Here is a 27,564-nt window from a genome sequence, read left to right as displayed (position 1 = left end):
TTCCTTTCCTATCATGCAGCCCCACCCCACTCCCCACCCCCAGTCATACCTCTTCTCAACTGAAAAGCCCCAAACTCTTCAGCCTTTCCTCCTAGGGAAGGTGCTCCAACCCCCTCGTCATTTTGGTTGCCCTCCGCTGTAGGGCTTTTTTTGTAGCAGGACCTCCTTTGCATATTAGGCCACACACCCCTGATGTAGCCAATCCTCCGAGAGCTTGCAGTAGGCCCTGTAATAAGTGCTCTGTAAACTCTTGGAGGATTGGCTACGTAAGGAAGGTGTGGCCTAATATGCAAAGGAGTTCCTGCTACAAAAAAGAAAAAGCCCTGCACAGCTCTGCAGTGTCCTTTTTGAGATACGGTGACCTGAAATGTACACAGCATCCCAAACAAGGACACACCATAGATCCATAAGGGGCAATATAATATCAGCCATTTGCCATTGCCTGCCTCTGCGTAGCAAACCCTGGATTTCTTTGGTGATCTGTTGAACAGCCCAGTGAATTAGCATTTGCCTCGCTGAACATTCGCTTTGGCCAACATTTCCTATCTTGTGAGTGGGATGGGGCTTGTGGGAACAAATGCGCCTGCTTTCTCCCTAATGCTGCCGCCTCTCGAAAATGTGACTCAACGAACTGGTTTTCCAGGCAGACACTGGGAAGGTAGAACCAGCGAAAGTGAAAAATTACTTTTTTGCTAGGATTTTTACTGCTTTTATTATTTATGGGAGGGGCTTTATTGTTTTATGGGAGGGGCTGTGGCTCAGTGGTAGAGCATCTGCTTGGTGTGCAGAAGGTCCCTGGTTCAATCCCTGGTATCCCCCCAGTTAAAAGATCTGACAATAGGTGATGTGGAAGACCTCTTCCTCAGCCCTTGGACAGCTGCTGCCAGTCTGAGTAGACAATACTGGTGGGTATAGGAAGCTGCTTGACCAGGACCATTGACTCAGCCAGCTCATTCTCATAGAGTTAGTTCTCCTTTTTGGTGGGGTGGGGCATCAAGTTGTGGCTGGCTTATGGGGACCCCATAGGGCTGGGGGGGGGGTCAAACATGAGGTCCAGGGCTGGATCAGGCCCCCCAGAGGGGTCCTATCAGGCCTGTAAGCAAATCCAAAGTAGGTTTGCAACTTATAGATACACACCTGAACAGCATACTCGAGATTGCTACAGCACAGACACTGTCTCCAGTTTTGGACGCAATAATCCAGAACAGGAGGTGTCAGTTATCAGAGACTGTTAAATAAACAAAATATCGCAAGAGTGCTGATGTTTTAAGCATTTTTTTTTTAATTTTAAGGTTGTTGCTTTTTCTAAAAAAGATATTTAATTGTGTTTGTGTCCAGTACCCGGCATTCCATTTCATGACACACATTGCCCAGCCCAGCAAGATCTCATTTACGTCAGATTCGGCCCTCATGACTAATGAGTTTGACCCCCCCTGCCGTAGGGTTTCCAAGGCAAAAGGCATCCAGAGATCATTTGCCGTTGCCTGCCTCTGCATAGTGACCCTTGATGGTCTCCCATCCAAATGCTGACCAGAACCAACTCTACTTAGCTTCTGAGATCTGATGAGATTGGGCTAGGCGGGGCTATCCAGGCCAGGGCTCTCTATAAGGTAAAAGGTAAAGTGCAAGCACCAGTCGTTTTCGACTCTGGGGTGACGTTGCTTTCACGTTTTCATGGCAGACTTTTTACGGGGTGGTTTGCAAGCTGGGTCCTCATTTTACCTACCTAGGAAGGATGGAAGGCTGAGTCAACCTTGAGCCGACTACCTGAACCCAGCTTCCACTGGGATCAAACTCAGGTCGTGAGCAGAGAGCTTCGACTGCAGTACTGCAGCTTTACCACTCTGCGCCACGGGACTCTTATAAGGGCTCTCTATACAGTTCTGCAAAACAAGGACTTTTTCAACCGGAGATGCCCAAGGCTGAACTTAGAATTCTGCCTGCAAAGCATGCTGCTCTACCACTGAGCTAGTCCCAATTACGGCGATGAGCATGTCAAAGAAACAAAGACATTCCAAGCGCTACCGAAAATACCAGAAGCATTTCCCCTCTACATGCATCATGACAGAACGAGGTAAGCTATTTCAGCTCAGCCCTGGCTGGTGGCTTTCTAATCTCTAATTTGCTACTGCTGAGCGTTCTACATATAGAAAAAAGGAAACATGACATTTTAAATTAAATGGAGTCAAATGTGGCTCCACTCAATTTACGGCACTCCATTTTTCCTCCACTCAATTTACGAATGCAAGAAATTGAAATAACAAGGCGAGTGTCTGCAGCGCTTGAGGGGATGTCTGGTGATAAGAAGGTTCTGTCTGGTGCTTGACCAATGCAGCTTGATGCTGCAGCATTCCGGGGTCAAGCGCCCATGCACGAATGCGTCTTCTCTTTCCAAGTGGAGCAACCGGCTTAAAATGGACATGACCCAATGGAGTGATGGGGGGTGGGAGGAAGGAGAAGCTGATATTGGATTTATATTCCACCCTTCTCTCTGAATCAGTCTTAGAGTGGCTTACAATCCCCTTTACCTTCCTCTCCCACAACAGACACCCTGTGAGGTGGGTGGTGCTGAGAGCTCTCACAGAAGCTGCCCTTTCAAGGATAGCTCTGCGAGAGCTATAGCTCACCCAAGGCCATTCCAGCAGCAGCTGGTGGTGGAGTGGGGAATCAAACTCGGTTCTCCCAGAAAAGAGTCTGCACACTTAACCACTACACCAAACAGGAAGGAAGGAAGGAAGGAAGGAAGGAAGGAAGGAAGGAAGGAAGGAAGGAAGGAAGGAGGGAAGGAAGGAGGGAGGGAGGGAAGGAAGGAAGGAAGGAAGGAAGGAAGGAAGGAAGGAAGGAAGGAAGGAAGGAAGGAAGGAAGGAAGGAAGGAAGGAAGGAAGGAAGGAAGGAAGGAAGGAAGGAAGGAAGGAAGGAAGGAAGGAAGGAAGGAGGAATATTCTCTTTCTGGGGTACAACTAGCTTTAAAATAGACAAAACCAAATGGACTGTTTTGAGAGGAGAATCAGAGGAAGGGAGAGAAGGAGGGAGGGAGGGAGGGAGGGAGGAAGGAAGGAAGGAAGGAAGGAAGGAAGGAAGGAAGGAAGGAAGGAAGGAAGGAAGGAAGGAAGGAAGGAAGGAAGGAAGGAGGGAAGGAAGGAGGGAAGGAAGGAGGGAAGGAAGGAAGGAAGGAGGGAAGGAGGGAGGGAAGGAAGGAAGGAAGGAAGGAAGGAAGGAAGGAAGGAGGGAGGGAAGGAGGGAGGGAAGGAGGGAAGGAAGGAAGGAAGGAAGGAAGGAAGGAAGGAAGGAAGGAAGGAAGGAAGGAAGGAAGGAAGGAAGGAAGGAAGGAAGGAAGGAAGGAATATTCTCTTTCTGGGGTACAACTAGCTTTAAAATAGACAAAACCAAATGGACTGTTTTGAGAGGAGAATCAGAGGAAGGGAGAGAGGGAGGGAGGGAGGGAGGGGGGAAGGAAGGAAGGAAGGAAGGAAGGAAGGAAGGAAGGAAGGAAGGAAGGAAGGAAGGAAGGAAGGAAGGAAGGAAGGAAGGAAGGAAGGAAGGAAGGAAGGAAGGAAGGAAGGAAGGTTGGTTTACCAGTCTGAAGGAGCGCAACACGGAGACGTTTCCCATGCTGGAGAGACTTAGTTCCATCAAGCTGAGTGTGACAATTATACTGTCAAAGATATTCCATCCTTGCTGAAAATAGTAATAGGGATCCAGGGCGATGACTTTGAAGATCATTTCAGCAGTAAAGATTCCGGTGAAGACCTGAGGAAGGGGAACAGAACATTAACCTGCAAGCGAGATCTCATCTCATGGATGGCTTCTTACAACTAGGAAAACTCAGCCGGAGGAAACGAAACTCTGCATTCTTCTCCAGGCTTTCCTTATCACAGCATTCTTTGGCCCATTTCATTTGCTAGACGGTTTGAAGGGGCATGCGGCAAACATTCAGAAATGCGTCAGCTTCACTCGATCGTAGACTCACAGAATCAAATCAAAGTTGGAAGTGGCCTAAAGAGCATCTATTCCAACCCCCTGCACCATGCAAGATGACCTAAAGCATCCCTGACCACCTCTGCTTAAACACCTCCATAGAGGGAGAGAACCTAGACATCCCCAGAGACATACAGGGTTGCCAGCTTCCAAGTGGTGGCTGGAGATCTTCTGGGATTACAACAGATCTCCAGGCAGCAGAGGTTAGATCCCCTGAAGAAAATGGCTACTTTGGACAGTGGGCTCTATGGCATTGTGCCCCACTGTAGTTCCTCCTCTCCCCAAACTCCACTCTTCTCTGGCTCCTCAAAGTCTCCCAATTACCCACTCCCGACCTGGGGAGGTAGTGATGAAAAATAACAGTACAGGACTCTTTCAAGGCCCTGTAATTGGAATGGAAAAGGAAAGGTCCCTTGTGCAAGCACCAGTCATTTCCGACTCTGGGGTGACGTTGCTTTCACAACGTTTTCACGGCAGACTTTTTACGGGGTGGTTTGCCATTGCCTTCCCCAGCCATCTACGCTTTCCCCCCATCAAGCTGGGTACCCATTTTACCGACCTCAGAAGTATGGAAGGCTGAGTCAACCTCGAGCCGGCTACCTGAACCCAGCTTCCACTGGGATCGAACTCAGGTCGAACTCAGGTCGTGAGCAGAGCTTAGGAATGCAGTACTGCAGCTTTACCACTCTGCGTCACGGGGCTCTAAAGGAAAGGTCCCCTGTGCAAGCACCAGTCGTTTCCGACTCTGGGGTGACGTTGCTTTCACAACATTTTCACAGCAGACTTTTTACGAGGTGGTTTGTCATTGCCTTCCCCAGTCATCTACGCTTTCCCCCCAGCAAACTGGGGACTCATTTTACCGACCTCAGAAGGAGGGAAGACTGAGTCAACCTTGGGCCGGCTACCTGAACCAGCTTTCGCTGGGATAGAACCCAGGTCGTGAGCAGAGAGTTTAGACCACAGTCCTGCAGTCCTGCTGCTTTACCACTCTGCGCCAAGGGGCCGCTATGAATGAGCACACTTTAAATCCTTTCACAAGGATCCATTGGAGGGCAAGTCTGGGGCCAGCAGCCACGGTAATTCCAGCTCCAATAGCGGATATTAAAGTTGCTGCAGTTAAAAAGCTCGTAGTTAGATCCCGGGATCGAGTTGGCGGTCCGCCCTGAGGTGAGCTACCGCCTGTCCCAGCCCCTGCCTCTCGGCGCTCCCTTAATGCTCTTAACTGAGTGTTCTGGGGGTCCGAAGCGTTTACTTTGAAAAAAAATTAGAGTATTCAAAGCAGGCTGGTCACCAGAATACTCCAGCTAGGAATAATGGGATATGACTCCGGTTCTATTTTGTTGGTTTTCGGAACGGGGCCACGATGAAGAGGGATGACCGTGGGTATTCGTATTGTGACGCTAGAGGTGAAATTCCCAATGCAGAGTTGGCGACCTCACAGGACAGCCAATTCCACCGTTGAACTGCCCTTATGGTTCCAAAGCGTCTCCTTCTAGCCTACCGCTATCTCCCCATCTGCAATTTAAACCCCTTCTTACGAGTCTTATCCTCCACTACCAGCTGAAGTAACGCCCTGACCTCCTCTGAATGACAGCCCGGGAGCTGAGATTCGGCAGGGCTCTCTGTTGGGGGCAGGCCCCCGAACTGCTGCTGAAGCATTTTTCAAACAGCCCGCAGAGCCGGCAGACCAAACGCCGCATCTGCTCGATCATCATTTTCAAAGGCTATTTCGTTCTAGCTGTAAACAAAGATTAACATCTGGGAATACGCTGCCTCTTGGGGATCTGTTTTCGTCTCCTCCGATAAAACAAACAAATGCTCACAGCACATAGAAGGGTGCTGCATTACAAATATATCCATAAGAACTGGAACATAACTGTCGGGGTTTCCATAGTGCTTTGAACATTCGACAATCCTTCGTGGGCATTGTGGAACAAATCCAGTGGGTCAGCTAAGAGCCAGGGCAGTGTAGTGGTTGCAAAAACAGATTAGGGCTGGGAAGACTTGGGTTCAAATCCCCATTCTGCCATAAGTCTCACTGGGCGATTTTGGGCTACCACCTCTCTTTCAGTTTAGCCTACTTTACAGGGTTGTTGTGAGATTTAAATGGATGAACGAAGGGATGGTGATGAAGAAGAAGATATTGGATTTATATCCCGCCCTCCACTCCGAATTTCAGAGTCTCAGAGCAGTTCGCAATCTCCTTTATCTTCCTCCCCCACAACAGACACCCTGTCAGTTGGGTGGGGCTGAGAGGGCTCTCACAGTAGCTGCCCTTTCAAGGACAACTCCTGCGATAGCTATGGTTGACCCAAGGATGTTCCAGCAGGTGCAAGTGGAGGAGTGGGGAATCAAACCCGGTTCTCCCAGATAAGAGTCCATGCACTTAACCACTACACCAAACTGACTCTCTATTAGAGCTATGGCTGACCCAAGGCCATTCCAGCAGGGGCAAGTGGAGGAGTGGGGAATCAAACCCGGTTCTCCCAGATAAGAGTCCATGCACTTAACCACTACACCAAACTGACTCTCTATTAGAGCTATGGCTGACCCAAGGCCATTCCAGCAGGGGCAAGTGGAGGAGTGGGGAATCAAACCCGGTTCTCCCAGATAAGAGTCTGCACACTTAACCACTACACCAAACTGGCTCTCTATACCAAACTGCATGTATATGCCATGGCTACTCTGAGCTCCATTGTAAATAGGCAGGATACAAATGCTCATGTTAATGTTCCTCATGCCACTGGACAATAGGGATACACGGAAGTGCTACCTAATACTAATGACTCCTAGGCTTGCCAACCTCCTAGAGCAGGGGGTTCCCAACCCCTGAGCTGTGGATCAGTACCGGTTCATGGCCTATTAGCAACCGGGCCGCAGAGTGAGGCAGAGGCCCTGCGCCACCCCTTTCAGGGAAGGCAGCTTCAGAACAAGGCAGAGCGGCCCCACCACCCCTTCTGCCCACCCAGGACCCGGGTGGATGAAAGAGGCAGTGCAGCCTCGCTCTGAAGCACCACCTCTTTCGTACATCCGGCTCCCAGGCAGGTGGAAGGAGCAGCACAGCAGCAAGCTTTGCCTACTTCTCGTTTAAAGACCCCCCCATGGGGGGCAGGGCTGGGGCAGGGAGCAGCCTGGGGTGGCAAAAACCCCAGCACTCACCACTCCCACGTAACCGGTCCCTGGTGCCAAAAAGGTTGGGAGCCACTGTCTTAGATACCTCCTGGAATTATAACTGACCTCTAGATAATTGGGATTTGTTCATATGAAGAAAAAGGTTACTTTGGAGGGTGGGCTGTGTGACATGATACCGTTTAGACGTCCCTCCCCTCCCCAACCTCTCCAGGATCCACCCCGCCTCCCCCCAAAAAATCTCCAGGTGTTTTGGAAACCCTACTCAGCAGGAGTTAGTAACCCAACTCAGCACTCTGGGCCTTTTCCCCAGGCCACAGTTGCTAATTGGTTCAGAACCTCTTCATGCAATGCATCAATTACTCATGGAATCCACTACCACAACACCATGGAGACCACAACGTTATAGGGTTTTTTTGAAATGATCTGATCCAATCATAGCATTTGGTCCTCATAAGAACATAAGAGAAGCCATGTTGGATCAGGCCGATGGCCCATCCAGTCCAACACTCTGTGCCATACAGTGGCCAAAAAAATCCCAGGTGCCATCAGGAGGTCCACCAGTGGGGCCAGGACACCAGAAGCCCTCCCACGGTTGCCCCTCCCAAGCACCAAGAATACAGAGCATCACTGCCTCACATATAAGAACCTAATAGAAGCCATGTTGGATCAGGTCAATGGTCCATCCAGTCCAACATTCTGTGTCACACAGTGGCCAAAAAGTGGCCCCTAAGTGCCACCAGGAGGTCCATCAATGGGGTAAAGACACTAGAAGCCCTCCCACTGAGCCCCCCACAAGCACCACGAATACAAGCATCCGTGCCCCAGACAGAGTGTTCCTACAATACGCTGTGGCTAATAGCCACTGATGGACCTCTGCTCCATATGCTTATCCAATCCCTGCAGAGCTTACATAGAATCTCTGTGGGTTGCTCCAACGTACCTAAGATTTGAGATCTGCTCGCAGCACTTGGCTTCGGGGGTTGGAAAGAAATGGCGGACTCCCTGGCCCATCCAAACCAGCCTCCTCCCCTCCTGTCTGAACGCACGGAACGAAGGCAATCCGCTTACCAGGTTCCCGATGTTGAGGACTTCCTCAAAATCCTTCGTCATCTTGTAGTGATCCATGGCCATGAAGAGAGTGTTGAGCACGATGCAAAGGGTGATCGTGAGGTCGCTGAAGGGATCCATGATGACAAACTTGACTTTTTGCTTGACCAGCAGCCAAAGAGGGCAACAGTCCCATATGAGAAACTTCACAGCAAAGCGATTCCAGCAGGGGGGGCACTTCTGTTGAGATTCTTCAAGCTCTAAGTAAGAGGAAGCACACGACAGGCCAGCCGATGAAGGCCCAGGATAAGAAAGAAGAAGATGATATTGGATTTATATCCCGCCATATACTCTGAATCTCAGAGTCCCAGAGCGATCACAATCTCCTTTACCTTCTCCCCACCCCCCACAGCAGACACCCTGTGAGGTAGGTGGGGCTGAGAGAGCTCTCACAGCAGCTGCCCTTTCAAGGGCAATTCCTACAAAAGCTATGGCTGACCCAAGGCCATTCCAGCAGGTGCAAGTGGAAGAAGAAGACTGCAGATTTATACCCCAACCCTTCTCTCTGAACCAGAGACTCAGAGCGCTTTACAATCTCCTTTACCTTCTCCCCCCCACAACAGACACCCTGTGAGGTAGTTGTGGCTGAGAGAGCTCTGACAGAGGCTGCCCTTTGAAGGACAACCTCTGCCAGAGCTATGGCTTACCCATTCCAGCAGCAGCAAGTGGAGGAGTGGGGGAATCAAGCCCGGTTCTCCCAGATAAGAGTCCACGCACTTAACCACTGCACCAAACTGGCTCTCTGGGGGGACCTAGCAGCCTTATTAGGTAGATATATGTGAGTTACAAAAAAAATAATAATTAGTAAGTGATAGGGTCAGAAGGCCATGAAATGCAGAGAGTACAGTATGAGAGGCAATTATGTACAATCCCAACATAATCAAGAAAAGTGCAGGGAACCCTCCACAACAGCAGTGACCGGCAATCCCTCTAGTTTTCCTGAGCTACTGAATACCAATAACGGCAGAGAAATCCCCAGCTCATAGGGTTGCCAAGTCCAATTCAAGAAATATCTGGGGACTTTGGGGGTGGAGCCAGGAGACATTGGGGGCGGAGCCAGGAACAAGGGTGTGACAAGCATAATTGAACTCCAAGGGAGTTCTGGCCATCACATTTAAAGGGACAGCACACCTTTTAAAATGTCTTCCTTCCATAGGAAATAATGAAGGATAGGGGCACCTTCTTTTGGGGCTCATAGAATTGGACCCCCTGGTCCAATCTTTTTGAAACTTGGGGGGGGGTACTTTGGGGAGAGGCACTAGATACTATACTGAAAATTTGGTGCCTCTAGCTAAAAAAACAGCTCCCCCAGAGCCCTCGAAACCTCCAGATCAATTCCCCATTATACCTTATGAGAATCGATCTCCACATAGGGAATAATGAAGTGCTCAGCAGATATTTCCCTGCTCCCCCCCCCCCCCCCGTTTTGGAAGCCTCTGGAGGGGGAAAGGCACATGGTCCCCTGGGGGAGGGGCTTCGCCCCCCCCGGCCAGCTGACTGGGGGTGGGGAGGAGCCTGGGAAAGCGGAAGAACCCCTGCTGGGACCTGGAGATTGGCAAGCCTAGCAGCTCAGCTTCTCCAAGTTGTAGGAAACCGTTCATGCTAGAATGGAATTCCGCCTCCTTGCAATGACCTTGCTTCTTACCCCTTGGTCAGAATGGGCAGGGTAGCATAGCAGAGGGTTAAAAAAGAAAAATTGTGTCAGCTGTATGTCTCATTCTTACCAGCCTTAACTTGGGAACCTCGACAGGCAGTTGTCGTTAAAGGTGACCTTTTCCAGAAACATTTGGGCCCTTGCTGTTTCCTGCTTCGACACAGTTGAAAGAGAATCCAACAAGGGCTGACTTCATTTTTTTGTCTTTGCAAAGTGTGAGGTCGCAGATCATTCGTGCAAGCGCTCAAAAATCGGAGCAGACAAGAATGTCTCCTTTTTTGCTTCTGCACCACCCTCAGGGCTTTTTTTTGTAAAGCCCAGCAGGAACTAGGGCTGCCAATCCCCAGGTGGGGGCAGGGGATCCCCCGGTTTGGACGCCCTCCCCCCGCTTCAGGGTCATCAGAAAGCGGGGGTGGGGAGGGGAGGGAAATGTCTGCTGGCAACTCTATTATTCCCTATGGAGATTTATTCCCATAGAAAATCATGGAGAATTGATCCGTGGGTATCTGGGGCTCTGGGGGGGCTGTTTTTTGAGGTAGAGGCACCAAATTTTCAGTATAGCATCTAGTGCCTCTCCCCAAAATACCCCCCATGTTTCAAAAAGATTGGACCAGGGGGTCCAATTCTATGAGCCCCAAAAGAAGGTGCTCCTATCCTTCATCATTTCCTATGGAAGGAAGGCACTGAAAAGATGTGATGGCCAGAACTCCCTTTGGAGTTCAATTTTGCTTGTCACAGCCGTGATCCTGGCTCCACCCCTAATGTCTCCTGGCTCCACCCCCAAAGTCTCCTGGCTCCACCCCCAAAGTCCCCAGATATTTCTTGAATTGGACTTGGCAACCCTAGCAGGAACTCATTTGTATATTAGGCCATACCCCCTGATGCCACCATTGTTTTGTATGTGGTAAAGACTGAGGATACTTGATAATGAATTGGCAAAAAAACCCGGAGAATGGTGTAGCCCTGGCTACACATAAGATGGCAGAAGGCTGATAGGGTGAAATGGATTGATCATATTTGCTTTGGACAATAAGCAGCAGGCATTTTGATGTGCTCCTACAGTGGAGGACCTCAAACGTTTTGAACCTGTGGGCCCCTTTGGGATTCTCACAATGAAATGGCTGCCTCAGCTACAAAATGGCTGCCACAGAAGGGAGAGCCATTTTATGGAGGGAGACCAAGTGCAGTGTTTTTTTTTTAAATTACCCTGGGAAAGAGGAGCGAGGGAGAATAAAGGTAGCACGCAGTGTTCCCTCTAAGCTGAGTTAGCATGAGGTAGCCCACAGATTTTTAGCCTCCAGCTCACGCATTTTTGTCTTAACTCAGGAAAAATGGCCCCAGAGCACACTAATTTCTGCAGTAGCTCACAACTTTAATGCCAGTAGCTCACAAAGTAGAATTTTTACTCACAAGATTCTACAGCTTAGAGAGAACATTGCTAGCACTGTGGCGGCATGTGGCACTGGAACAACATTATTTTAATCTGCAAGGCCAATCAGAATTCCAGTGACCAATCAGAAGCTCTGCTGGGCAAGAATCCCACTTGGCCACACCCACTTTCTCAAAACCATGCGTGAGTGCAGGAGAAGGTGGCAGCAGGCACCATGGCACCCGTGGGCTTCACGTGGGTGACACCTCTCAGACAGAATGAAACTGAAAACCACCAGTCCAGCTCTCGGCTAGAATGTTTCTGCTACTTTTCTATTTGCTGGAATTTTTTAAAAAAAAATTTTTTAACCCTGAGAGAACTTTAAAACAAAAGTAATCTCTTCCCAAGCAGAGCATGATGCAGTGCCAGCCATTCCATCGCTATTGCTTCAGATGTACAACTAGCTTCAGATGAGACATTTCAAAGGATAACAGACACGTCCGATTTCTCATTCTTTCAGGAAGGGAGCCACGTGTGACTGCAGTAGAAGAGCTAGGCTGTGATAACACACACTAAATAATGCACTTTCAATAGACTTTCAGTGCACTTTTCAACTGAATTTTACCATGTGAACTGGCAAAATCCAGTTGGAAAGTGCATTGAAAGTGGATTGAAAGTGAACATAAGAACAAAAGAGAAGCCATGTTGGATCAGGCCAATGGCCCATCCAGTCCAACACTCTGTGTCACACATAAGAACATAAGAGAAGCCATGTTGGATCAGGCCAATGGCCCATCCAGTCCAACACACTGTGTCACACATAAGAACATAAGAGAAGCCATGTTGAATCAGGCCAATGGCCCATCCAGTCCAACACTCTGTGTCACATATAAGAACATAAGAGAAGCCATGTTGGATCAGGCCAATGGCCCATCCAGTCCAACACTCTGTGTCACACATAAGAACATAAGAGAAGCCATGTTGGATCAGGCCAATGGTCCATCCAGTCCAACACTTTGTGTCTCATAAGAACATAAGAGAAGCCATGTTGGATCAGGCCAATGGCCCATCCAGTCCAACACTCTGTGTCACACATAAGAACATAAGAGAAGCCATGTTGGATCAGGCCAATGGTCCATCCAGTCCAACACTTTGTGTCTCATAAGAACATAAGAGAAGCCATGTTGGATCAGGCCAATGGCCCATCCAGTCCAGCACTCTGTGTCACACATAAGAACATAAAAGAAATCATATTGGATCAGGCCAATGGCCCATCCAGTCCAACACTTTGTGTCACGCATAAGAACATAAGAGAAGCGATGTTGGATCAGGCCAATGGCCCATCCAGTCCAACACTCTGTGTCACATAAGAACATAAGAGAAGCCATGTTGGATCAGGCCAATGGCCCATCCAGTCCAACACTCTGTGTCACATAAGAACAGAAGAGAAGCCATGTTGGATCAGGCCAATGGCCCATCCAGTCCAACACTCGGTGTCACACAGTGGCAAAAAAACCAGGTGCCATCAGGAGGGCCATCAGGGGGCCAGGACACTAGAAGCCCTCCCACTGTCACCCCCCAAACAGCAAGAATACAGAGCATCACTGCCCCAGACAGAGAGTTCCAATAATACACTGTGTCTAAGAGCCACTGATGGACCTCCTCTCCATACATGTATCCAATCCCCTCTTGAAGCTGGCTCCTGTGGTAGTGAATTCCATATGTTGATCACCTTTTGGGTGAAGAAGTACTTCCTTTTACCTACTCTAACCCGACTGCTCAGCAATTTCATGGAGTGCCCACGAGCTCTAGTATTGTGAGAAAGGGAGAAAAGTAATTCTTTCTCTGCCTTCTCTATCCCATGCACAATCCTGTAAACCTCTATCATGTCACCCCTCAGTTGTAATTTCTCCAAACTAAAGAGCCCCAATGGTTTAAACTTTCTTAATAGGGGAAGTGTTCCAACCCTTTAATCATTCTTGTTGCCCCTTTTCTGCACTTTCCCAATGCTATAATATCTTTTTTTGAGATGCGGTGTCCAGATTTGTACACAGTACTCCAAATTAAGCCGCACCATTGATTTATACAGGGGCATTATAGTACTGGCTGATTTGTTTTCAGTTCCCTTCCTAATAATCCCCGGCATAGCGTGGACCTTTTTTTTTTTTGTATTGCAGTTGCACGCTCTCTTGACATTTTCAATGAGTTATCTACCACGACTCCAAGATCTCTCTCTTGCATTATTTAGTGTGTGTGGCCACAGCCCTAGATCCGAATCCAGCTGCACCTTTGCAACCAACAATATTTTCAGAATATAATCTTTTCAGGAGTCCAAGCTCCCCAAACTTTATATCCCAGAAATCTTGTTAGTGCCCTAAAGTACTACTGGACTCATATCTAGCTCTTGTTCTTTTGGAGGTTCAGGCATTCTCATGCCTTCAGTGTTCCACTGTGATCAAAGTGCTTCAAAAAGATTACTTTGGTCGTATTAATAGAAGCAGCATTTCAATGCCGCGGGAACAAAAGAATGGTAACAGCGGGAGAGCCACGCACTTCACACACGCGAGGTCTGAAGGTTCAGTTCTGAGCACCTCTGTTCAAAAGGACCTCAGTCATCGCAGCGCCAGGAAAGACCTTGTTCTTCCTGAGACTGCGGAAAGCTCCTGTCAGTTGAAGGAGATGGGATGGATTGGGATGGACCAAGAGGCTGACTCAGGATAGAATCATCGGTGTAGGATACTTAGCAGCATTTATGTATGGTTTTGCAGAGTACAAAGCGTTACGTGTATTTCATTTCAATTTAAAGGAGAGTGGGGAAAACTGGATGAGAAGAAGACAGAAGAAGACGACACTGGATTTATATTCCATCCTCCACTCAAGAGTTTCAGAGCGGCTCACAATCTCCTTTATCTCCCTCCCCCACAACAGACATGGTGCGTGGGGCTGGAGAGGGCTCTCACAGCAGCTGCCCTTTCAAGGACAACCTTTGCCAGAGCTCTGGCTGACCCAAGGCCATGCTAGCAGGTGCAAGTGGAGGAGTGGGGAATCAAACCCGGTTCTCCCAGATACGAGTCCGCACACTTAACCACTACACCAAACTGGCTCTCCAGAGCAGAAGTCGCTACGACTGAAACTGTGCATCAGATTCCAACGGCATTTGTAGGCACCTTGGAAGTCATACGTCAAGTTGTGGAGTCTTGTGAGCAAAAATTCTACTTTGTGAGCTACTGATATTAAAGTGATGAGCTCCTGCATAGATTCATTTGCTCGGCTCCGGTGCCACTTTTCCTGAGCGAGCGGCATCCTCGAGTGACCCCTCTTTCTACAGTTCTCCCGGATTATCTGATTGTGCACAGGGTGCAGTTCGATCTCAAGAGGGTCTCTTACCTTCCATGGCACTAGTAATGATGCTGACGGCGCTCACCGCTCGCTGCCTTTGAAAATGCCCCTCTGACTGATCCACTGAAAGGCGTTGGGGAGACAAAAGGTTCTTCTTGCTCACTTCTTCCGATGGAGTAGTCTGCTGAGACAGACACATGTAGTTAATTGTACACACACACACTGTTTCCAAATACCTAGGAATTTGTATTTTCATCTTTTGCATTCCAAAGATGCAAAAGTTTGGGTTTAGAAACTTGAACCTCCAGCGGAAGAGATTCCCATGTCTGGCGTCACTATGAATAGTAGCCCACCAGCTACTAACCACAAGTGACTGCAGACCTGGGAATCTCTTTTCTGCTGGAGGTTCAGTTTCTAAACCCAAGTCTCTGCATCTCAGAAGCTAAGCAGTGTCAGCTCTGGTCAGTATTTGGATGGGGGACCAGGGTTGCGATGCAGAGATAGGCAATGGCAAACCGCCTCTGAAAGTCTTTTGCCTTGAAAACCCTACTGAGTCACCATAAGTCAGCTGCGACAGCAAATGGGGGGTGGGAAGGTGGTTCTGATGTGCTATAGACCAGGGGTGGCCAACGGTAGCTCCCCAGATGTTTTTTGCCTACAACCCCCATCAGCCACAGACATTGGCCATGCTGGCTGGGGTTGACAGGAGTTGTAAGCAAAAAACATCTGGAGAGCTACCGTTGGCCACCCCTGCTCTAGACATTGATGTGGTTCCGGTGTAATCTTGAAACTGAAGTGAATATGCAGAGTTACTGCAGTTAAAGCCCTGGTTAGTACTTGGATGGGAAGCAAACAGGGCTCTTTTTTTTGTAGCAGGAACTGTGCCTTGCATATTAGACCACACGCCCCTGATGTTGCCAATCCTCCTGGAGCTTACAGGGCTCTTCGTACAGGGCCTACTGGAAGCTCCAGGAGGATTGGCTACATCAGGGCAGTGTGGCCTAATATGCAAAGGAGGTCCTGCTAGAATTCCTTACAGGGCTCTCAGTACAGGGCCTACTGTAAGCTCCAGGAGGATTGGCTACATCAGGGGGTGTGGCCTAATATGCAAAGGAGGTCCTGCTAGAATTCCTTACAGGGCTCTCAGTACAGGGCCTACTGTAAGCTCCAGGAGGATTGGCTACATCAGGGGCGTGTGGCCTAATATGCAAAGGAGGTCCTGCTAGAATTTCTTACAGGGCTCTCAGTACAGGGCCTACTGGAAGCTCCAGGAGGATTGGCTACATCAGGGGCGTGTGGCCTAATATGCAAAGGAGGTCCTGCTAGAATTCCTTACAGGGCTCTCAGTACAGGGCCTGCTGTAAGCTCCAGGAGGATTGGCTACATCAGGGGCGTGTGGCCTAATATGCAAAGGAGGTCCTGCTAGAATTTCTTACAGGGCTCTCAGTACAGGGCCTACTGGAAGCTCCAGGAGGATTGGCTACATCAGGGGTGTGTGGCCTAATATGTAAAGGAGGTCCTGCTAGAATTCCTTACAGGGCTCTTAGTACAGGGCCTCTGTAAGCTCCAGGAGGATTGGCTACATCAGGGTGGTGTGGCCTAATATGCAAAGGAGTTTCTGCTGTAAAAAAAAAAAAGTCCTGCCCACCAGTGGCCAGTGAATTAAACCAGCATAGCGAACAGAGTTTGAGTCCAGTGGTACCCTTTTAGACCAACAAAGTTTTATTCAAGGTATAAGTTTTCATGTGCATGCACATGTCCTCAGATATTGGAGGAAGTGTGCACACACATGAAAGCTCGTACCCTGAATCAGGGCTTTTTTTGTAGCAGAAACTGCCTTGTATATTAGGCCACACCCCTGATGTAGCCAACCTTCTAAGAGCTTACGGGGCTCTTCTTACAGGCAGGCCTGGCACTGGGGGTTCTGCCCCCCCAAGCAGATCCCCACTCCCCGCCCCCAGCGAGGTCAGGAAGGTAGTGGGTATGCCCAGAGCCGGGCTTTGAGTGAGCTTGCTGCCGTGCCCCCGATTTCACCAAGGCTTCCTGAGCCTCGGCGAGGTCAGGAAGGCAGCAGACACACCACGAGAGGGGGGCACCTTGTGGTGCCCCTAGGCCACAAAGCCTACTCGGCCTACTATTACATGCTGGCCAGTTTGGTGTAGTGGTTAAGTGCACAGACTCTTATCTGGGAGAACCGGATTTAATTTCCCATTCCTCCACTTCCAGCTGCTGGAATGGCCTTGGGTCAGCCATAGCCCTCCTTGAAAGGGCAGCTGCTATAAGAGCTCTCTCAGCCCCACCTACCTCACAGGGTGTCTGTTGTGGGGGGGGGAGATAAAAGAGATTGTGACCACTCTGAGACTGAGATTCAGAGTATAGGGCAGGATATAAATCCAATATCTTCTTCTACCTCACAGGGTGTCTGTTGTGGGAGGGGGGGAAGGGAAAGGAGATTGTGACCGCTCTGAGATTCTGAGATCCAGAGTATAGGACGGGATATAAATCAATATCTTCTTCTATCTCACAGGGTGTCTGTTGGGGGCGGGGGAGATAAAAGAGATTGGGACCACTCTGAGACTGAGATACAGAGTATAGGGCAGGATATAAATCCAATATCTTCTTCTACCTCACAGGGTGTCTGTTGTGGGAGGGGGGGGAGGGAAAGGAGATTGTGACTGCTCTGAGACTCTGAGATCCGGAGTATAGGGCGGGATATAAATCAATATCTTCTTCTATCTCACAGGGTGTCTGTTGGAGGGTGGGGGGGGGAGATAAAAGAGATTGTGACCTCTCTGAGACTGAGATCCAGAGTATAGGGCGGGATATAAATCCAATATCTTCTTCTATCTCACAGGGTGTCTGTTGGGGGTGGGGGAGATAAAAGAGATTGTGAGCACTCTGAGACTGAGATTCAGAGTATAGGGCAGGATATAAATCCAATATCATCATCATCATTTATTTATTTTTGTACATTTATTTTCCGCCCTTTCCCATAAGGGCTCAGGGCAGATTCCAACAAGCTAAAACAGTAAAATCAACAATAAAACATCAAAATAGTTAAAGCAATTAAGCCAATACATTAAAATTAATTATTTAAAACGGCGTAGATGGTTCGAGCACATGGGGCGTAATTATCATGGGCAGCCATTTAGTTGCCCTAAGATGTCAACAGTATTGACCCCAGTTGAAGTGGCAGTCATTGCTAGAAGGCCAGTTAGATGGTATGAGGACGTCCACTTGCCTCAACCATAGACCTGGAGGAACAGCTCCATTTCGCAGGCCCTTTGGAATGGTAACAAATCTGGAAGGGCCCGAATCTCTATAGGGAGCTGATTCCACCAGGCCGGGTTGAGGCAAGCTGGACGTCCTTTGGGCCAGGGATGGTCAGAAGATGTTAGCTGGCCGATCGTAATGGCCTTCAGGGCTCATATAGGGAGAGACAGTCCCGATCATCATCATAATCATCATCATAATCATCTTCTTCTTCTTCTTCTTCTTCTTCTTCTTCTTCTTCTTCTTCTTCTTCTTCTTCTTCTTCTTCTTCTTCTTCTTCTTCTTCTTCTTCTTCTTCTTCTTCTTCTTCCAGGGCCTTCTGTGTGCTCTTGAAGGATTGGCTACATCAGGGGTGTGTGGCCTAATATGCAAAAGAGTTCCGTGATGCAGAGGCAAGCAATAGCAAACTTCCCTCTGCTCATCTGTGGAGTGAACGGGGTTTCAGATGTCACTGGGACTACTATTTTTAATTGCACACAATTGCCACGGGTGTAGGGCAATCCTAAGCAGAGTTACATTGTTCCAAGACCACTGACTTAAATATTCCCATGACATTTATCTTTTTTTAATTTTCATTGGCTGGAATGGGAAACACTTCCAGCTGTATGTTCTTCGTTTTACATCCAATTTTGGATGCCTTCCCCCTCCCCTTGCCCCCAGGAACTGTAACCTCTAATTCAAGGGATCCTTTTGCCCAATTTCAGTTTTATAGGAGAAAGGGCCCTAGTTCTATAGGGCCTAGGCAATTTAAGGCAAAACAAATGGCAATTAAGGGCAAAACTGAGAAAGAAATGGAGGACATTTATTGCTAATCCAAGCCATTCTTATTGGTCTTAATAAATACGGCTCTTGAGGTTTAGCTTTTTTATAACTGACAATACACACCATGCGTTGAACAGCTCTTTCTGAAGCTCAGCAATAATTTAAACAAACGAAAATTAAACATTTCCCTTCATATGCGCCCTCCCACGCAAACGTCGGTAATTCCGTCAAGAATATTAAACTTTCCTCAACAATACTTTCCTACTGCCGATGAAGTCGGAGGAAAATGTGAGTGAAATCTGTTTCTCGTATTCCCTTTTACATTTTTTTTTCAGATAACAAGCCCTGATAAACTGAATATACCAACAGTGATTATTTGCACAGCTTCAAGGCAAAGCACGAAACACTTTCTGTTTCTGATTAATGAGGTAAAGGAGCATGATGCATCTACAGGATAGTTTCGGCATGCTCTCAATGGACACAGGTGGTTTCTTAACCACAGAGGAGACGAAAGCTTGCACAGAATCGTTTTGGAATCTTCCAAAACGTTGAAGTCAGGAAACCAAGAATCTCCGCAATTTCTCCCAATATTTTAGGGTTGCCAGGCAACTGGCAGGAGGGCTGGGGTCAGGGACATGGAGTGATAGCATTACAAGCATGATGATGTCACTTTCAGGGAAAACCTGACAAGGTAGCTCTAGGAATCACCAGAAACTCTATGGTATCCATATTTAGCTGTTGCTGCTCAGCTGGCTGGCATGGAGAAATGGTGGGAAATGGGGGGGGTATCCGCAGTGTCCCAGTGTGCTGGCTTTACTCTCTGTGCACCTGGAAGTGATGTCAGTGCATTGCTGGGGACACTCTGGTATTTGGCAAAACTCTGTGATTAAAACCACAGAGTTTTGCTCAAATGCCAGAGTGTCCCCAAGATTATGCTGGCATTCACTTTCAGATGCATGGGGTGTGATGTAAGCATATTATCAGCTATCTCATTATGTTTCTTGCAAGCCCCTACAACTGGCAAGCCCTCTCAACAGTTGCCAGGCCCTGAGACCTGTTGAACTTCTGCTTGACTTACATTATGAACTTCAAGACAACCAACAGAAGGTCCCAGGAAGTCCTTGATACAGATACACATGCATACATGCTTCACTTCAGCAAGGTGGCTATGTCATATGCCGTCAGTTTGGTTATATTAGGTTCTTTATAACAAAGCAGGAGTCAAGTTAAACCTTGAAGACCAACCAATTTTTATTTAGAACGTAAGCTTTCATGTGCTCTAAATTTCTAAATAAATTTCCAAATAAAAATTGGTTGATCTTCAAGGTGCCACTTGACTTCTGCTTTTTCAACTGCTTCAGACCAACACGGCAGCTCGCTTGCATCTAGGTTCTTTATAGACTGCCCTTTGACAAAAAGGTCCCAAGGCGGTTGACAGCACAATAAAAATTAATTAAAGCCCCCAGTGAAATGCAATAAAACCAGTAGAAATCAATACAATGCTACAAAACCCTACACGTCACTATGTTAATCGCGCTGTTCCCTCCGTCACATCATTTTTATAAGTCTGATTGAAAGGCCCTTTGGAAAGAGCAGCTCTCCAAAGCCACCTGAAGGCACGCCGTGCCTGCCAACTGGAGCATGGGTTGATGACTGGGACATTCTGAGTGAGCAGCATCATGGTCATGACGATGCCATCAGTGCAGATGATGTAGAGGGACGGTGGCTCAGTGGTAGAGCATCTGCCTGGTAAGCAGAAGGTCCCAGGTTCAATCCCCGGCGTCTCCAGCTAAAAAGGGCCCAGGCCAGTAGGTGTGAAAAACCTCAGCTTGAGACCCTGGAGAGCCACTGCCAGTCTGAGTAGACAATACTGACTTTGACAGATCCAGGGTCTGATTCAGTAGAAGGGAGCTTCATATGTTCATATGTTTGGGGAGGGGCAGTGGCTCAGTAGTAGAGCACCTGCTTGGTAAGCAGAAGGTCCCAGGTTCAATCCCCAGGATCTCCAACTAAAAAGGGTCCAGGCAAGCAGGCATGAAAAAACTCAGCTTGAGACCCTGGAGAGCCGCTGCCAGTCTGAGTAGACAATACTAACTTTGATGGACTGAGGGTCTGATTCAGTATGGGATGGTGGTTCAGTGGTAGAGCACCTGCTTGGTAAGCAGAAGGTCCCAGGTTCAATCCCCAGGATCTCCAACTAAAAAGGGTCCAGGCAAGCAGGCATGAAAAAACTCAGCTTGAGACCCTGGAGAGCCGCTGCCAGTCTGAGTAGACAATACTAACTTTGATGGACTGAGGGTCTGATTCAGTATGGGATGGTGGTTCAGTGGTAGAGCATCTGCTTGGTAAGCAGAAGGTCCCAGGTTCAATCCCCAGGATCTCCAACTAAAAAGGGCCCAGGCAAGCAGGCATGAAAAAACTCAGCTTGAGACCCTGGAGAGCCGCTGCCAGTCTGAGTAGACAATACTGACTTTGATGCACTGAGGGTCTGATTCAATATGGGATGGTGGTTCAGTGGTAGAGCATCTGCTTGGTAAGCAGAAGGTCCCAGGTTCATCCCCCAGGATCTCCAACTAAAAAGGGCCCAGGCAAGCAGGCATGAAAAAACTCAGCTTGAGACCCTGGAGAGCCGCTGCCAGTCTGAGTAGACAATACTGACTTTGATGGACTGAGGGTCTGATTCAGTATGGGATGGTGGTTCAGTGGTAGAGCATCTGCTTGGTAAGCAGAAGGTCCCAGGTTCAATCCCCGGCATCTCCAACTAAAAAGGGTCCAGGCAAGCAGGCATGAAAAAACTCAGCTTGAGAACCTGGAGAGCCACTGCCAGTCTGAGTAGTACTGACTTTGATTGACCGAGGGTCTGATTCAGTATAAGGCAGCTTCGTATGTTCATAACATTAACTTGATATGGGCACTTCTTCAAGGGTCCATGAGAACTCCAGCAGCCATGTTTTGGACCAACTGAAGTTTCCAAACTGCCTTCAAGGAGAACCCCACACAGAACGGGTGATCGTAGATGACAGGCTCGGGGCGGCATCAAGCCATCCCAAAGAGAGCTGACTGGAAAAGGATCAGACCGGAGGCCTCCAGACAGCATGCGGCTTGCCCCCGGAACAGGGACAGGATGTGTGCACCCTGGAGGAGCTTCCAGAGTGCTTCTGCACCTCTCAGCCGCTCCCTTGGCGCTTCCCGGTCATCCAGACGACCAGTAAGTGCCTCAAAGCCACCTTGGAATTTAGGCATCACTTTGTAAATGGTGACTTTTTGAGACAGCTTTGATCTGGCCCTGGGTGGGCTGCAGTTGGAATGGGAGGCAGATGTGTGTGTGTACTTTTTTGTCCCACCTGCATCCCATCTCTGGAGCGACTTAAACTGCAATCATCCAACATGTCACAGTAGTCAAGTCTGGATTTTACCATGTTTACCCATTACTAAGTTTCTTGGAAGTTACTGGCCACACAATGCCAGATTAAACTCTGTGGAGGCCCCCTGGAAGTTATCTCAGAGTTGGAGCGCCCACCCCACAGCCTGTAACCCCCGCTGCAGCCTACAGGCACCTTGTTTGGTGTAGTGGTTAAGCGTGCAGACTCTTATCCGGGAGAACCGGGCTTGATTCCCCACTCCTCCACTTGCACCCGCTGGAATGGCCTTGGGTCAGCCATAGCTCTGGCAGAGGTTGTCCTTGAAAGGGCAGCTGCTGCGAGAGCCCTCTCAGCCCCACCCACCTCGCAGGGTGTCTGTTGTGGGGGAGGAAGGTAAAGGAGATTGTGAGCCGCTCTGAGACTCTTCGGAGTGGAGGGTGGGATATAAATCCAATATCTTCTTCTACCTCACAGGGTGTCTGTTGTGGGGGAGGAAGGTCAAGGAGATTGTGAGCCACTCTGAAACTCTTCGGAGTGGAGGGCGGGATATAAATCCAATATCTTCATCTACCTCACAGGGTGTCTGTTGTGGGGGAGGAAGGGAAAGGAGATTGTGAGCTGCTCTGAGACTCTTTGGAGTGGAGGGCAGGATATAAATCCAATATCTTCATCTACCTCACAGGGTGTCTGTTGTGTGGGGCGGGGAGGAAGGTAAAGGAGATTGTGAGCCACTCTGAGACTCTTTGGAGTGGAGAGCGGGATATAAATCCAATATCTTCATCTACCTAACGGTGCCTGTTGTGGCAGGGCGGGGGGGGGGGGAGAAGGAAGGTAAAGGAAATTGTGAGCCACTCTGAGACTCTTCAGACTGGAGGGCGGGATATAAATCCAATATCTTCTTTTCCCTCACAGGGTGTCTTTTGTGGGGGAGGAAGGGAAAGGAGATTGTGAGCCGCTATGAGACTCTTCGGAGTGGAGGGCGGGATATAAATCCAATATCTTCTTTTCCCTCACAGGGTGTCTGTTGTGGGGAGGAAGGGAAAGGAGATTGTGAGCCGCTCTGAGACTCTGACATTCGAATGGAGGGTGGGATATAAATCCAATATCATCTTCTCAAAAGCCCCTTTGACGAAGCTGTGAGGGAGAGGCAGAGAGAGACAAACCTGGCGATGACGCCAGCAGCAGCCGCACCAGGCTAGTTGGGCAAAGAGTGGCTCAGTTGCTGGCTGCTCATGCAAGCTGGGAGGGCTGAAAGCAGGGGGGAAACCAGGTGGAAGAACCAGCCCGGGTCCCCTAAAAGTGTGGAGGCACATAGGCCAATGCCTACTTTGCCTAATTGTTAATCCGGCCCTGTGGCCACACAATGCTCTGGGATCCATACACACCAGTATAAGCTTTTAAACATTAGGGAACTCATTAGGAATGCTAGGAATAAGGCGGCATATACATCCCAGGAAGGGAGGGGAGAACAAATATGAACATATGAACATGTGAAGCTGCCTTACTGAATCAGACCCTGGGTCCATCAAAGTCAGTATTGTCGACTCAGACTGGCAACGGCTCTCCAGGGTCTCAAGCTGAGTTTTTTCATGCCTGCTTGCCTGGACCCTTTTTAGTTGGAGATCCTGGGGATTGAACCTGGGACCTTCTGCTTACCAAGCACATGCTCTGCCACTGAGCCACTGCCCCTCCCCCAACATATGAACATATGAAGCTTCCTTCTACTGAATCAGACCCTGGATCTGTCAAAGTCAGTATTATTAGGGTTTGTAGAATCTTTCGGGCTCAAGTGCCGTGTTCTACTGGAGAAAGTTTTTCTTCCAGACGTTTCGTTCTCAGCTGCGGAGAACATCCTCAGTGGCGTCAGTATTGTCTACTCAGTCAGTATTGTCTACTCAGATTGCTTACCAAGCAGATGCTCTACCACTGAGCCACCGTCCCTCCCCTAATAAGTCATGTCACAGGATTCCAAAGGACAGCCCTTTCCTCCCCAGGCTGTCCAAGTCCTGCCCACAGATCAAATCATTCATCCACCAACCCATATACCAGGGGTGACCAACGGTAGCGCTCCAGAAGTTTTTTGCCTGCAACTCCCATCAGTCCCAGCCAGCATGGCCAATGGCTGGGGCTGATGGGAGCTGAAGGCAAAAAAAAAAACATCTCGAGAGCTACCATTGGCCACCCCTGCCATATACAGTCAAGTTGCAAAAATCCAGATGGGAGAAAATGTCAAGGAAACTGGAGGAAAAACAAATATACACCCAGGGATTGTGTTGGCGGACAACAGCTATCCCTCTCTCAGTTTTGCACGACTGCAAATGTTTCCCACTTGAATTGGCCTTGCCTTACGGGGACAAATATATTGTTGGGCAATTTATATGTAAATGAAGATCTATAGCACCATACAGTGAACCCCGCTTTTGTGCGCTGGCCATTAGGAATACGGAGAGAGGAAAATGGAACGCACGCAGCCTACAAGCTACATTTGGGTACTGGCACGGTTTTAATTTACCGCATATAGTGAGGATCTTTTTAAGTACTATGGAGGGGGAGAATGAAAGGGGGGGGGGCTTAGAGAGGCCAGAGTGTATGCAATAGGTCTAACAATATGTTAGCACAAGTGTTGTCTTGAGTTGCCAGTAGTTATCAAAAATTCTTGTTGGTGCCCTTGAAATTCCTCTGGTGCTTCTCTGTTCACGCTTCCCTTGCCGTTTTGCTTTGTGTCACATTCACTGGCAAGGGATACAGTAGTCTAGGGTTGCCAACTTCCAGGTCGCACCTGGCTGGAGATCTCCTGCTATCACAGCTGATCTCCAGATAACAGAGGTCGGTTCCCCTGTGGAGAAGGGCTGCTTTGGAGGGTGGTGTCTATGGCACTGTGGCTTCCTGAGGTCCCTCCCCCCCAAAAACCCCACCTTCCCCCAGCTGCACTTCCCAAATCTCCAGGTGTTCCCCGACCCAGAGCTGGCAACCCCACAGTCACCCAAGCCTTAATCAGTTAATCTGCTTGGTGAAGAAGATCCTAGGCTCCATCGACACATTGCATGTTTTTCAGGGAACACGAGGACTTTGTATCACACGCGTAGTGGGAGTTTTGTACCGCTCAGATGCCCACCAGCTTTTTTTTTCTGGTGGTCACAGTGCGTGGCTTTAGTACCACCCCTCCTCCACACTATTTTTGCAACCTCAATCTGCCCCATGGAGCCGCTATTGGCTCTTTTATTGGCGAGAGTCAGTTTGGTGTAGTAAGTGTGCGGACTCTTATCTGGGAGAACCGGGTTTGATTCCCCACTCCTCCACTTGCAGCTGCTGGAATGGCCTTGGGTCAGCCATAGCTCTGGCAGAGGTTGTCCTTGAAAGGACAGCTTCTGGGAGAGCTCTCTCTGCCCCACCTACCTCACAGGGTGTCTGTTGTGGGGGAGGAAGGTAAAGGAGACTGTAAGCCGCTCTGAGACTCTGATTCAGAGAGGGCAGGGTATAAATCTGTGGTCTTCTTTTAAAAAAAATCACACGACTTACGTGACCACGTGTCGGTTTCACAACCAAGCCAATAATGGCTCTGTGGGGCAGTCTGAGTGTGTGAAAACTGTGTTTGAGGGGGAGCCGGGAGCAATTTCTCCCTACATACTGTGGCTGTAAACAGAGGAGGAGGAAATTGGTTTTATACCCCACCCTTTACTGGGAGTCTCAGAGCAGCTTACAGTTTCCTTCTCCTCTTCTGCCTGCAGCAGACGTCCTGTGAGGTAAGTGGGGCTAAGAGAGCTCGGAGAGAACGGCTCTTGAGAGAACATCTCTGAGAGAAATTGTGACTGGCCAAAGGTCACCCAGCAGCTGCAAGTGGAGGAGTGGGGAATCCAACCCGGTTCTCCCAGATAAGAGTCCGGGCGCTTAACCACTACACCAAACTGACTGATGAAGAGGATGATGCAGCACGACTTGACCGGTCTGAATGCTTTCTGCACATCCCTGATTTGGACGCAGTGAACCCCCTTGAGGGACCTACAAAGGATTCAATTGCAGAGGAGAAAAAAGCTCAACCGTATGTCATGTTTCTTCCAGATCACCCTTTTGCTGGTGCTTTCTTCCTGCATGCTGAACATTTTCATCTGTCCATTTTGGCATGCGCGCCTGAGATTTTTGTGTTTCGTTTCCCAGTCTTGACCTTCGCAAATGTTTTTAAATGACACACGGATTCCAACAGGTGTGACGCTGGTCGGCATAGATCTGTGCCCCACGAGTCCTTTTGTCGAGGGAGGAAGCTCCTGGCAGAGCAGACGGCACCTCCTGATGTTACTGGTGGCCTTCAACTGTTTAATGCCACGGCGGCTTGGAAATGGATCTGTACAATAAACAGGAAGAACAGCTTGGGGGTGGGCACCAGGCCACTCAAACATATGTGGCTACGGAGAGGAGCAGCGAAGTTCTCTGCTAACTCCATCAGCACACGGATGGCTCAACCCTTGGACTACTCAAGGTAAGGAAAGGAAAGGAAAGGTCCCCTTCGGAAGCACCAGTCGTTTCCGACTCTGGGGTGATGCTGCTTTCGCAACGTTTTCACGGCAGACTTTTTACGGGGTGGTTTGCCATTGCCTTCCCCAGTCATCTACATTTCCCCCCCAGCAAGCTGGGGACTCATTTGACCGACCTCGGAAGGATGGAAGGCTGAGTCAACCTTGGGCCGGCTACCTGAATCCAGCTTGTAAGGAACCCCTGCTCTGGAGGAAGCTACGACGGCCCAACGTGTATAAAAACAACGCACATTGGAGGGTAAATAAGAAGATGATGAAGAAGAAGATATTGGATTTATATCCTGCCCTCCACTCTGAAGAGTCTCAGAGCGGCTCACAATCTCCTTTACCTTCCTCCCCCACAACAGACACCCTGTGAGGTAGATGATATTGGATTTATATCCCGCCCTCCACTCCGAAGAGTCTCAGAGCGGCTCACAATCTCCTTTACCTTCCTGCCCCACAACAGACACCCTGTGAGGTGGGTGGGGCTGGAGAGGGCTCTCACAGCAGCTGCCCTTTCAAGGACAACCTCTGCCAGGGCTATGGCTGACCCAAGGCCATCCCAGCAGCTGCAAGTGGAGGAGTTGGGAATCAAACCCGGTTCTCCCAGATAAGAGTCCACACACTTAACCACTACACCAAACTGGCTCTCCTTCTGACAGCAACCTTTCTTTTTAAAAAAGAACATAGTGCTGAGTGGTACTTAACTCTGAATGATGTCACAGTTTAGCCTCAACGTTAGCCTCTCTCTGAAAAGTCTGGATCTAAAATGTCGCCGGCTCAGAGCCATTTAGCCTCTCGTTCGTTTTTCTGCACGGCCTTCACCGATGAAATTCCGAACCTGCTTTGCAGAAGCGAGAGCGGTCCTCTCCCCTCCGTATCGTCAAAGTGAGCATCTGTTGCTATAGAGCCTCGGTGAGATTTCCTAGACGACCACAGAGGTGCCAAGAGTGGTTTTTCCTGGCTGCCTACTCCAGTCAATTTTCAACAGACTCCCCCCCCCCTCCTTTCTTCTTCTTCTTTTGGTTAAGGCGGAAAGTGGCTTCAGAGAAGAGGAAGCCCTCGCAGAAGCTCCT

At 49.0% G+C, this 27,564-nt stretch overlaps 1 protein-coding gene across 1 annotated transcript in view; it reads right to left on the bottom strand.

Moving 5' to 3' along the window:
- LOC132578151 (sodium channel protein type 5 subunit alpha-like) overlaps positions 1–27,564 on the bottom strand; it is a 431,998-nt gene that overhangs the window by 241,092 nt on the left and 163,342 nt on the right. Inside the window, 3 exon segments of the mRNA XM_060248007.1 lie at positions 3,578–3,751; positions 8,180–8,418; positions 14,629–14,761. Of these exon segments, the coding sequence (XP_060103990.1) occupies positions 3,578–3,751; positions 8,180–8,418; positions 14,629–14,761 (546 nt within the window).

The sequence above is a fragment of the Heteronotia binoei genome, chromosome 10 (genome assembly GCF_032191835.1).
Source record: "Heteronotia binoei isolate CCM8104 ecotype False Entrance Well chromosome 10, APGP_CSIRO_Hbin_v1, whole genome shotgun sequence".
NCBI classification, from domain to species: domain Eukaryota; kingdom Metazoa; phylum Chordata; class Lepidosauria; order Squamata; family Gekkonidae; genus Heteronotia; species Heteronotia binoei.
Note: the sequence above shows the minus strand (reverse complement) of the source record. Positions and strands in the feature narration are given on the sequence as shown.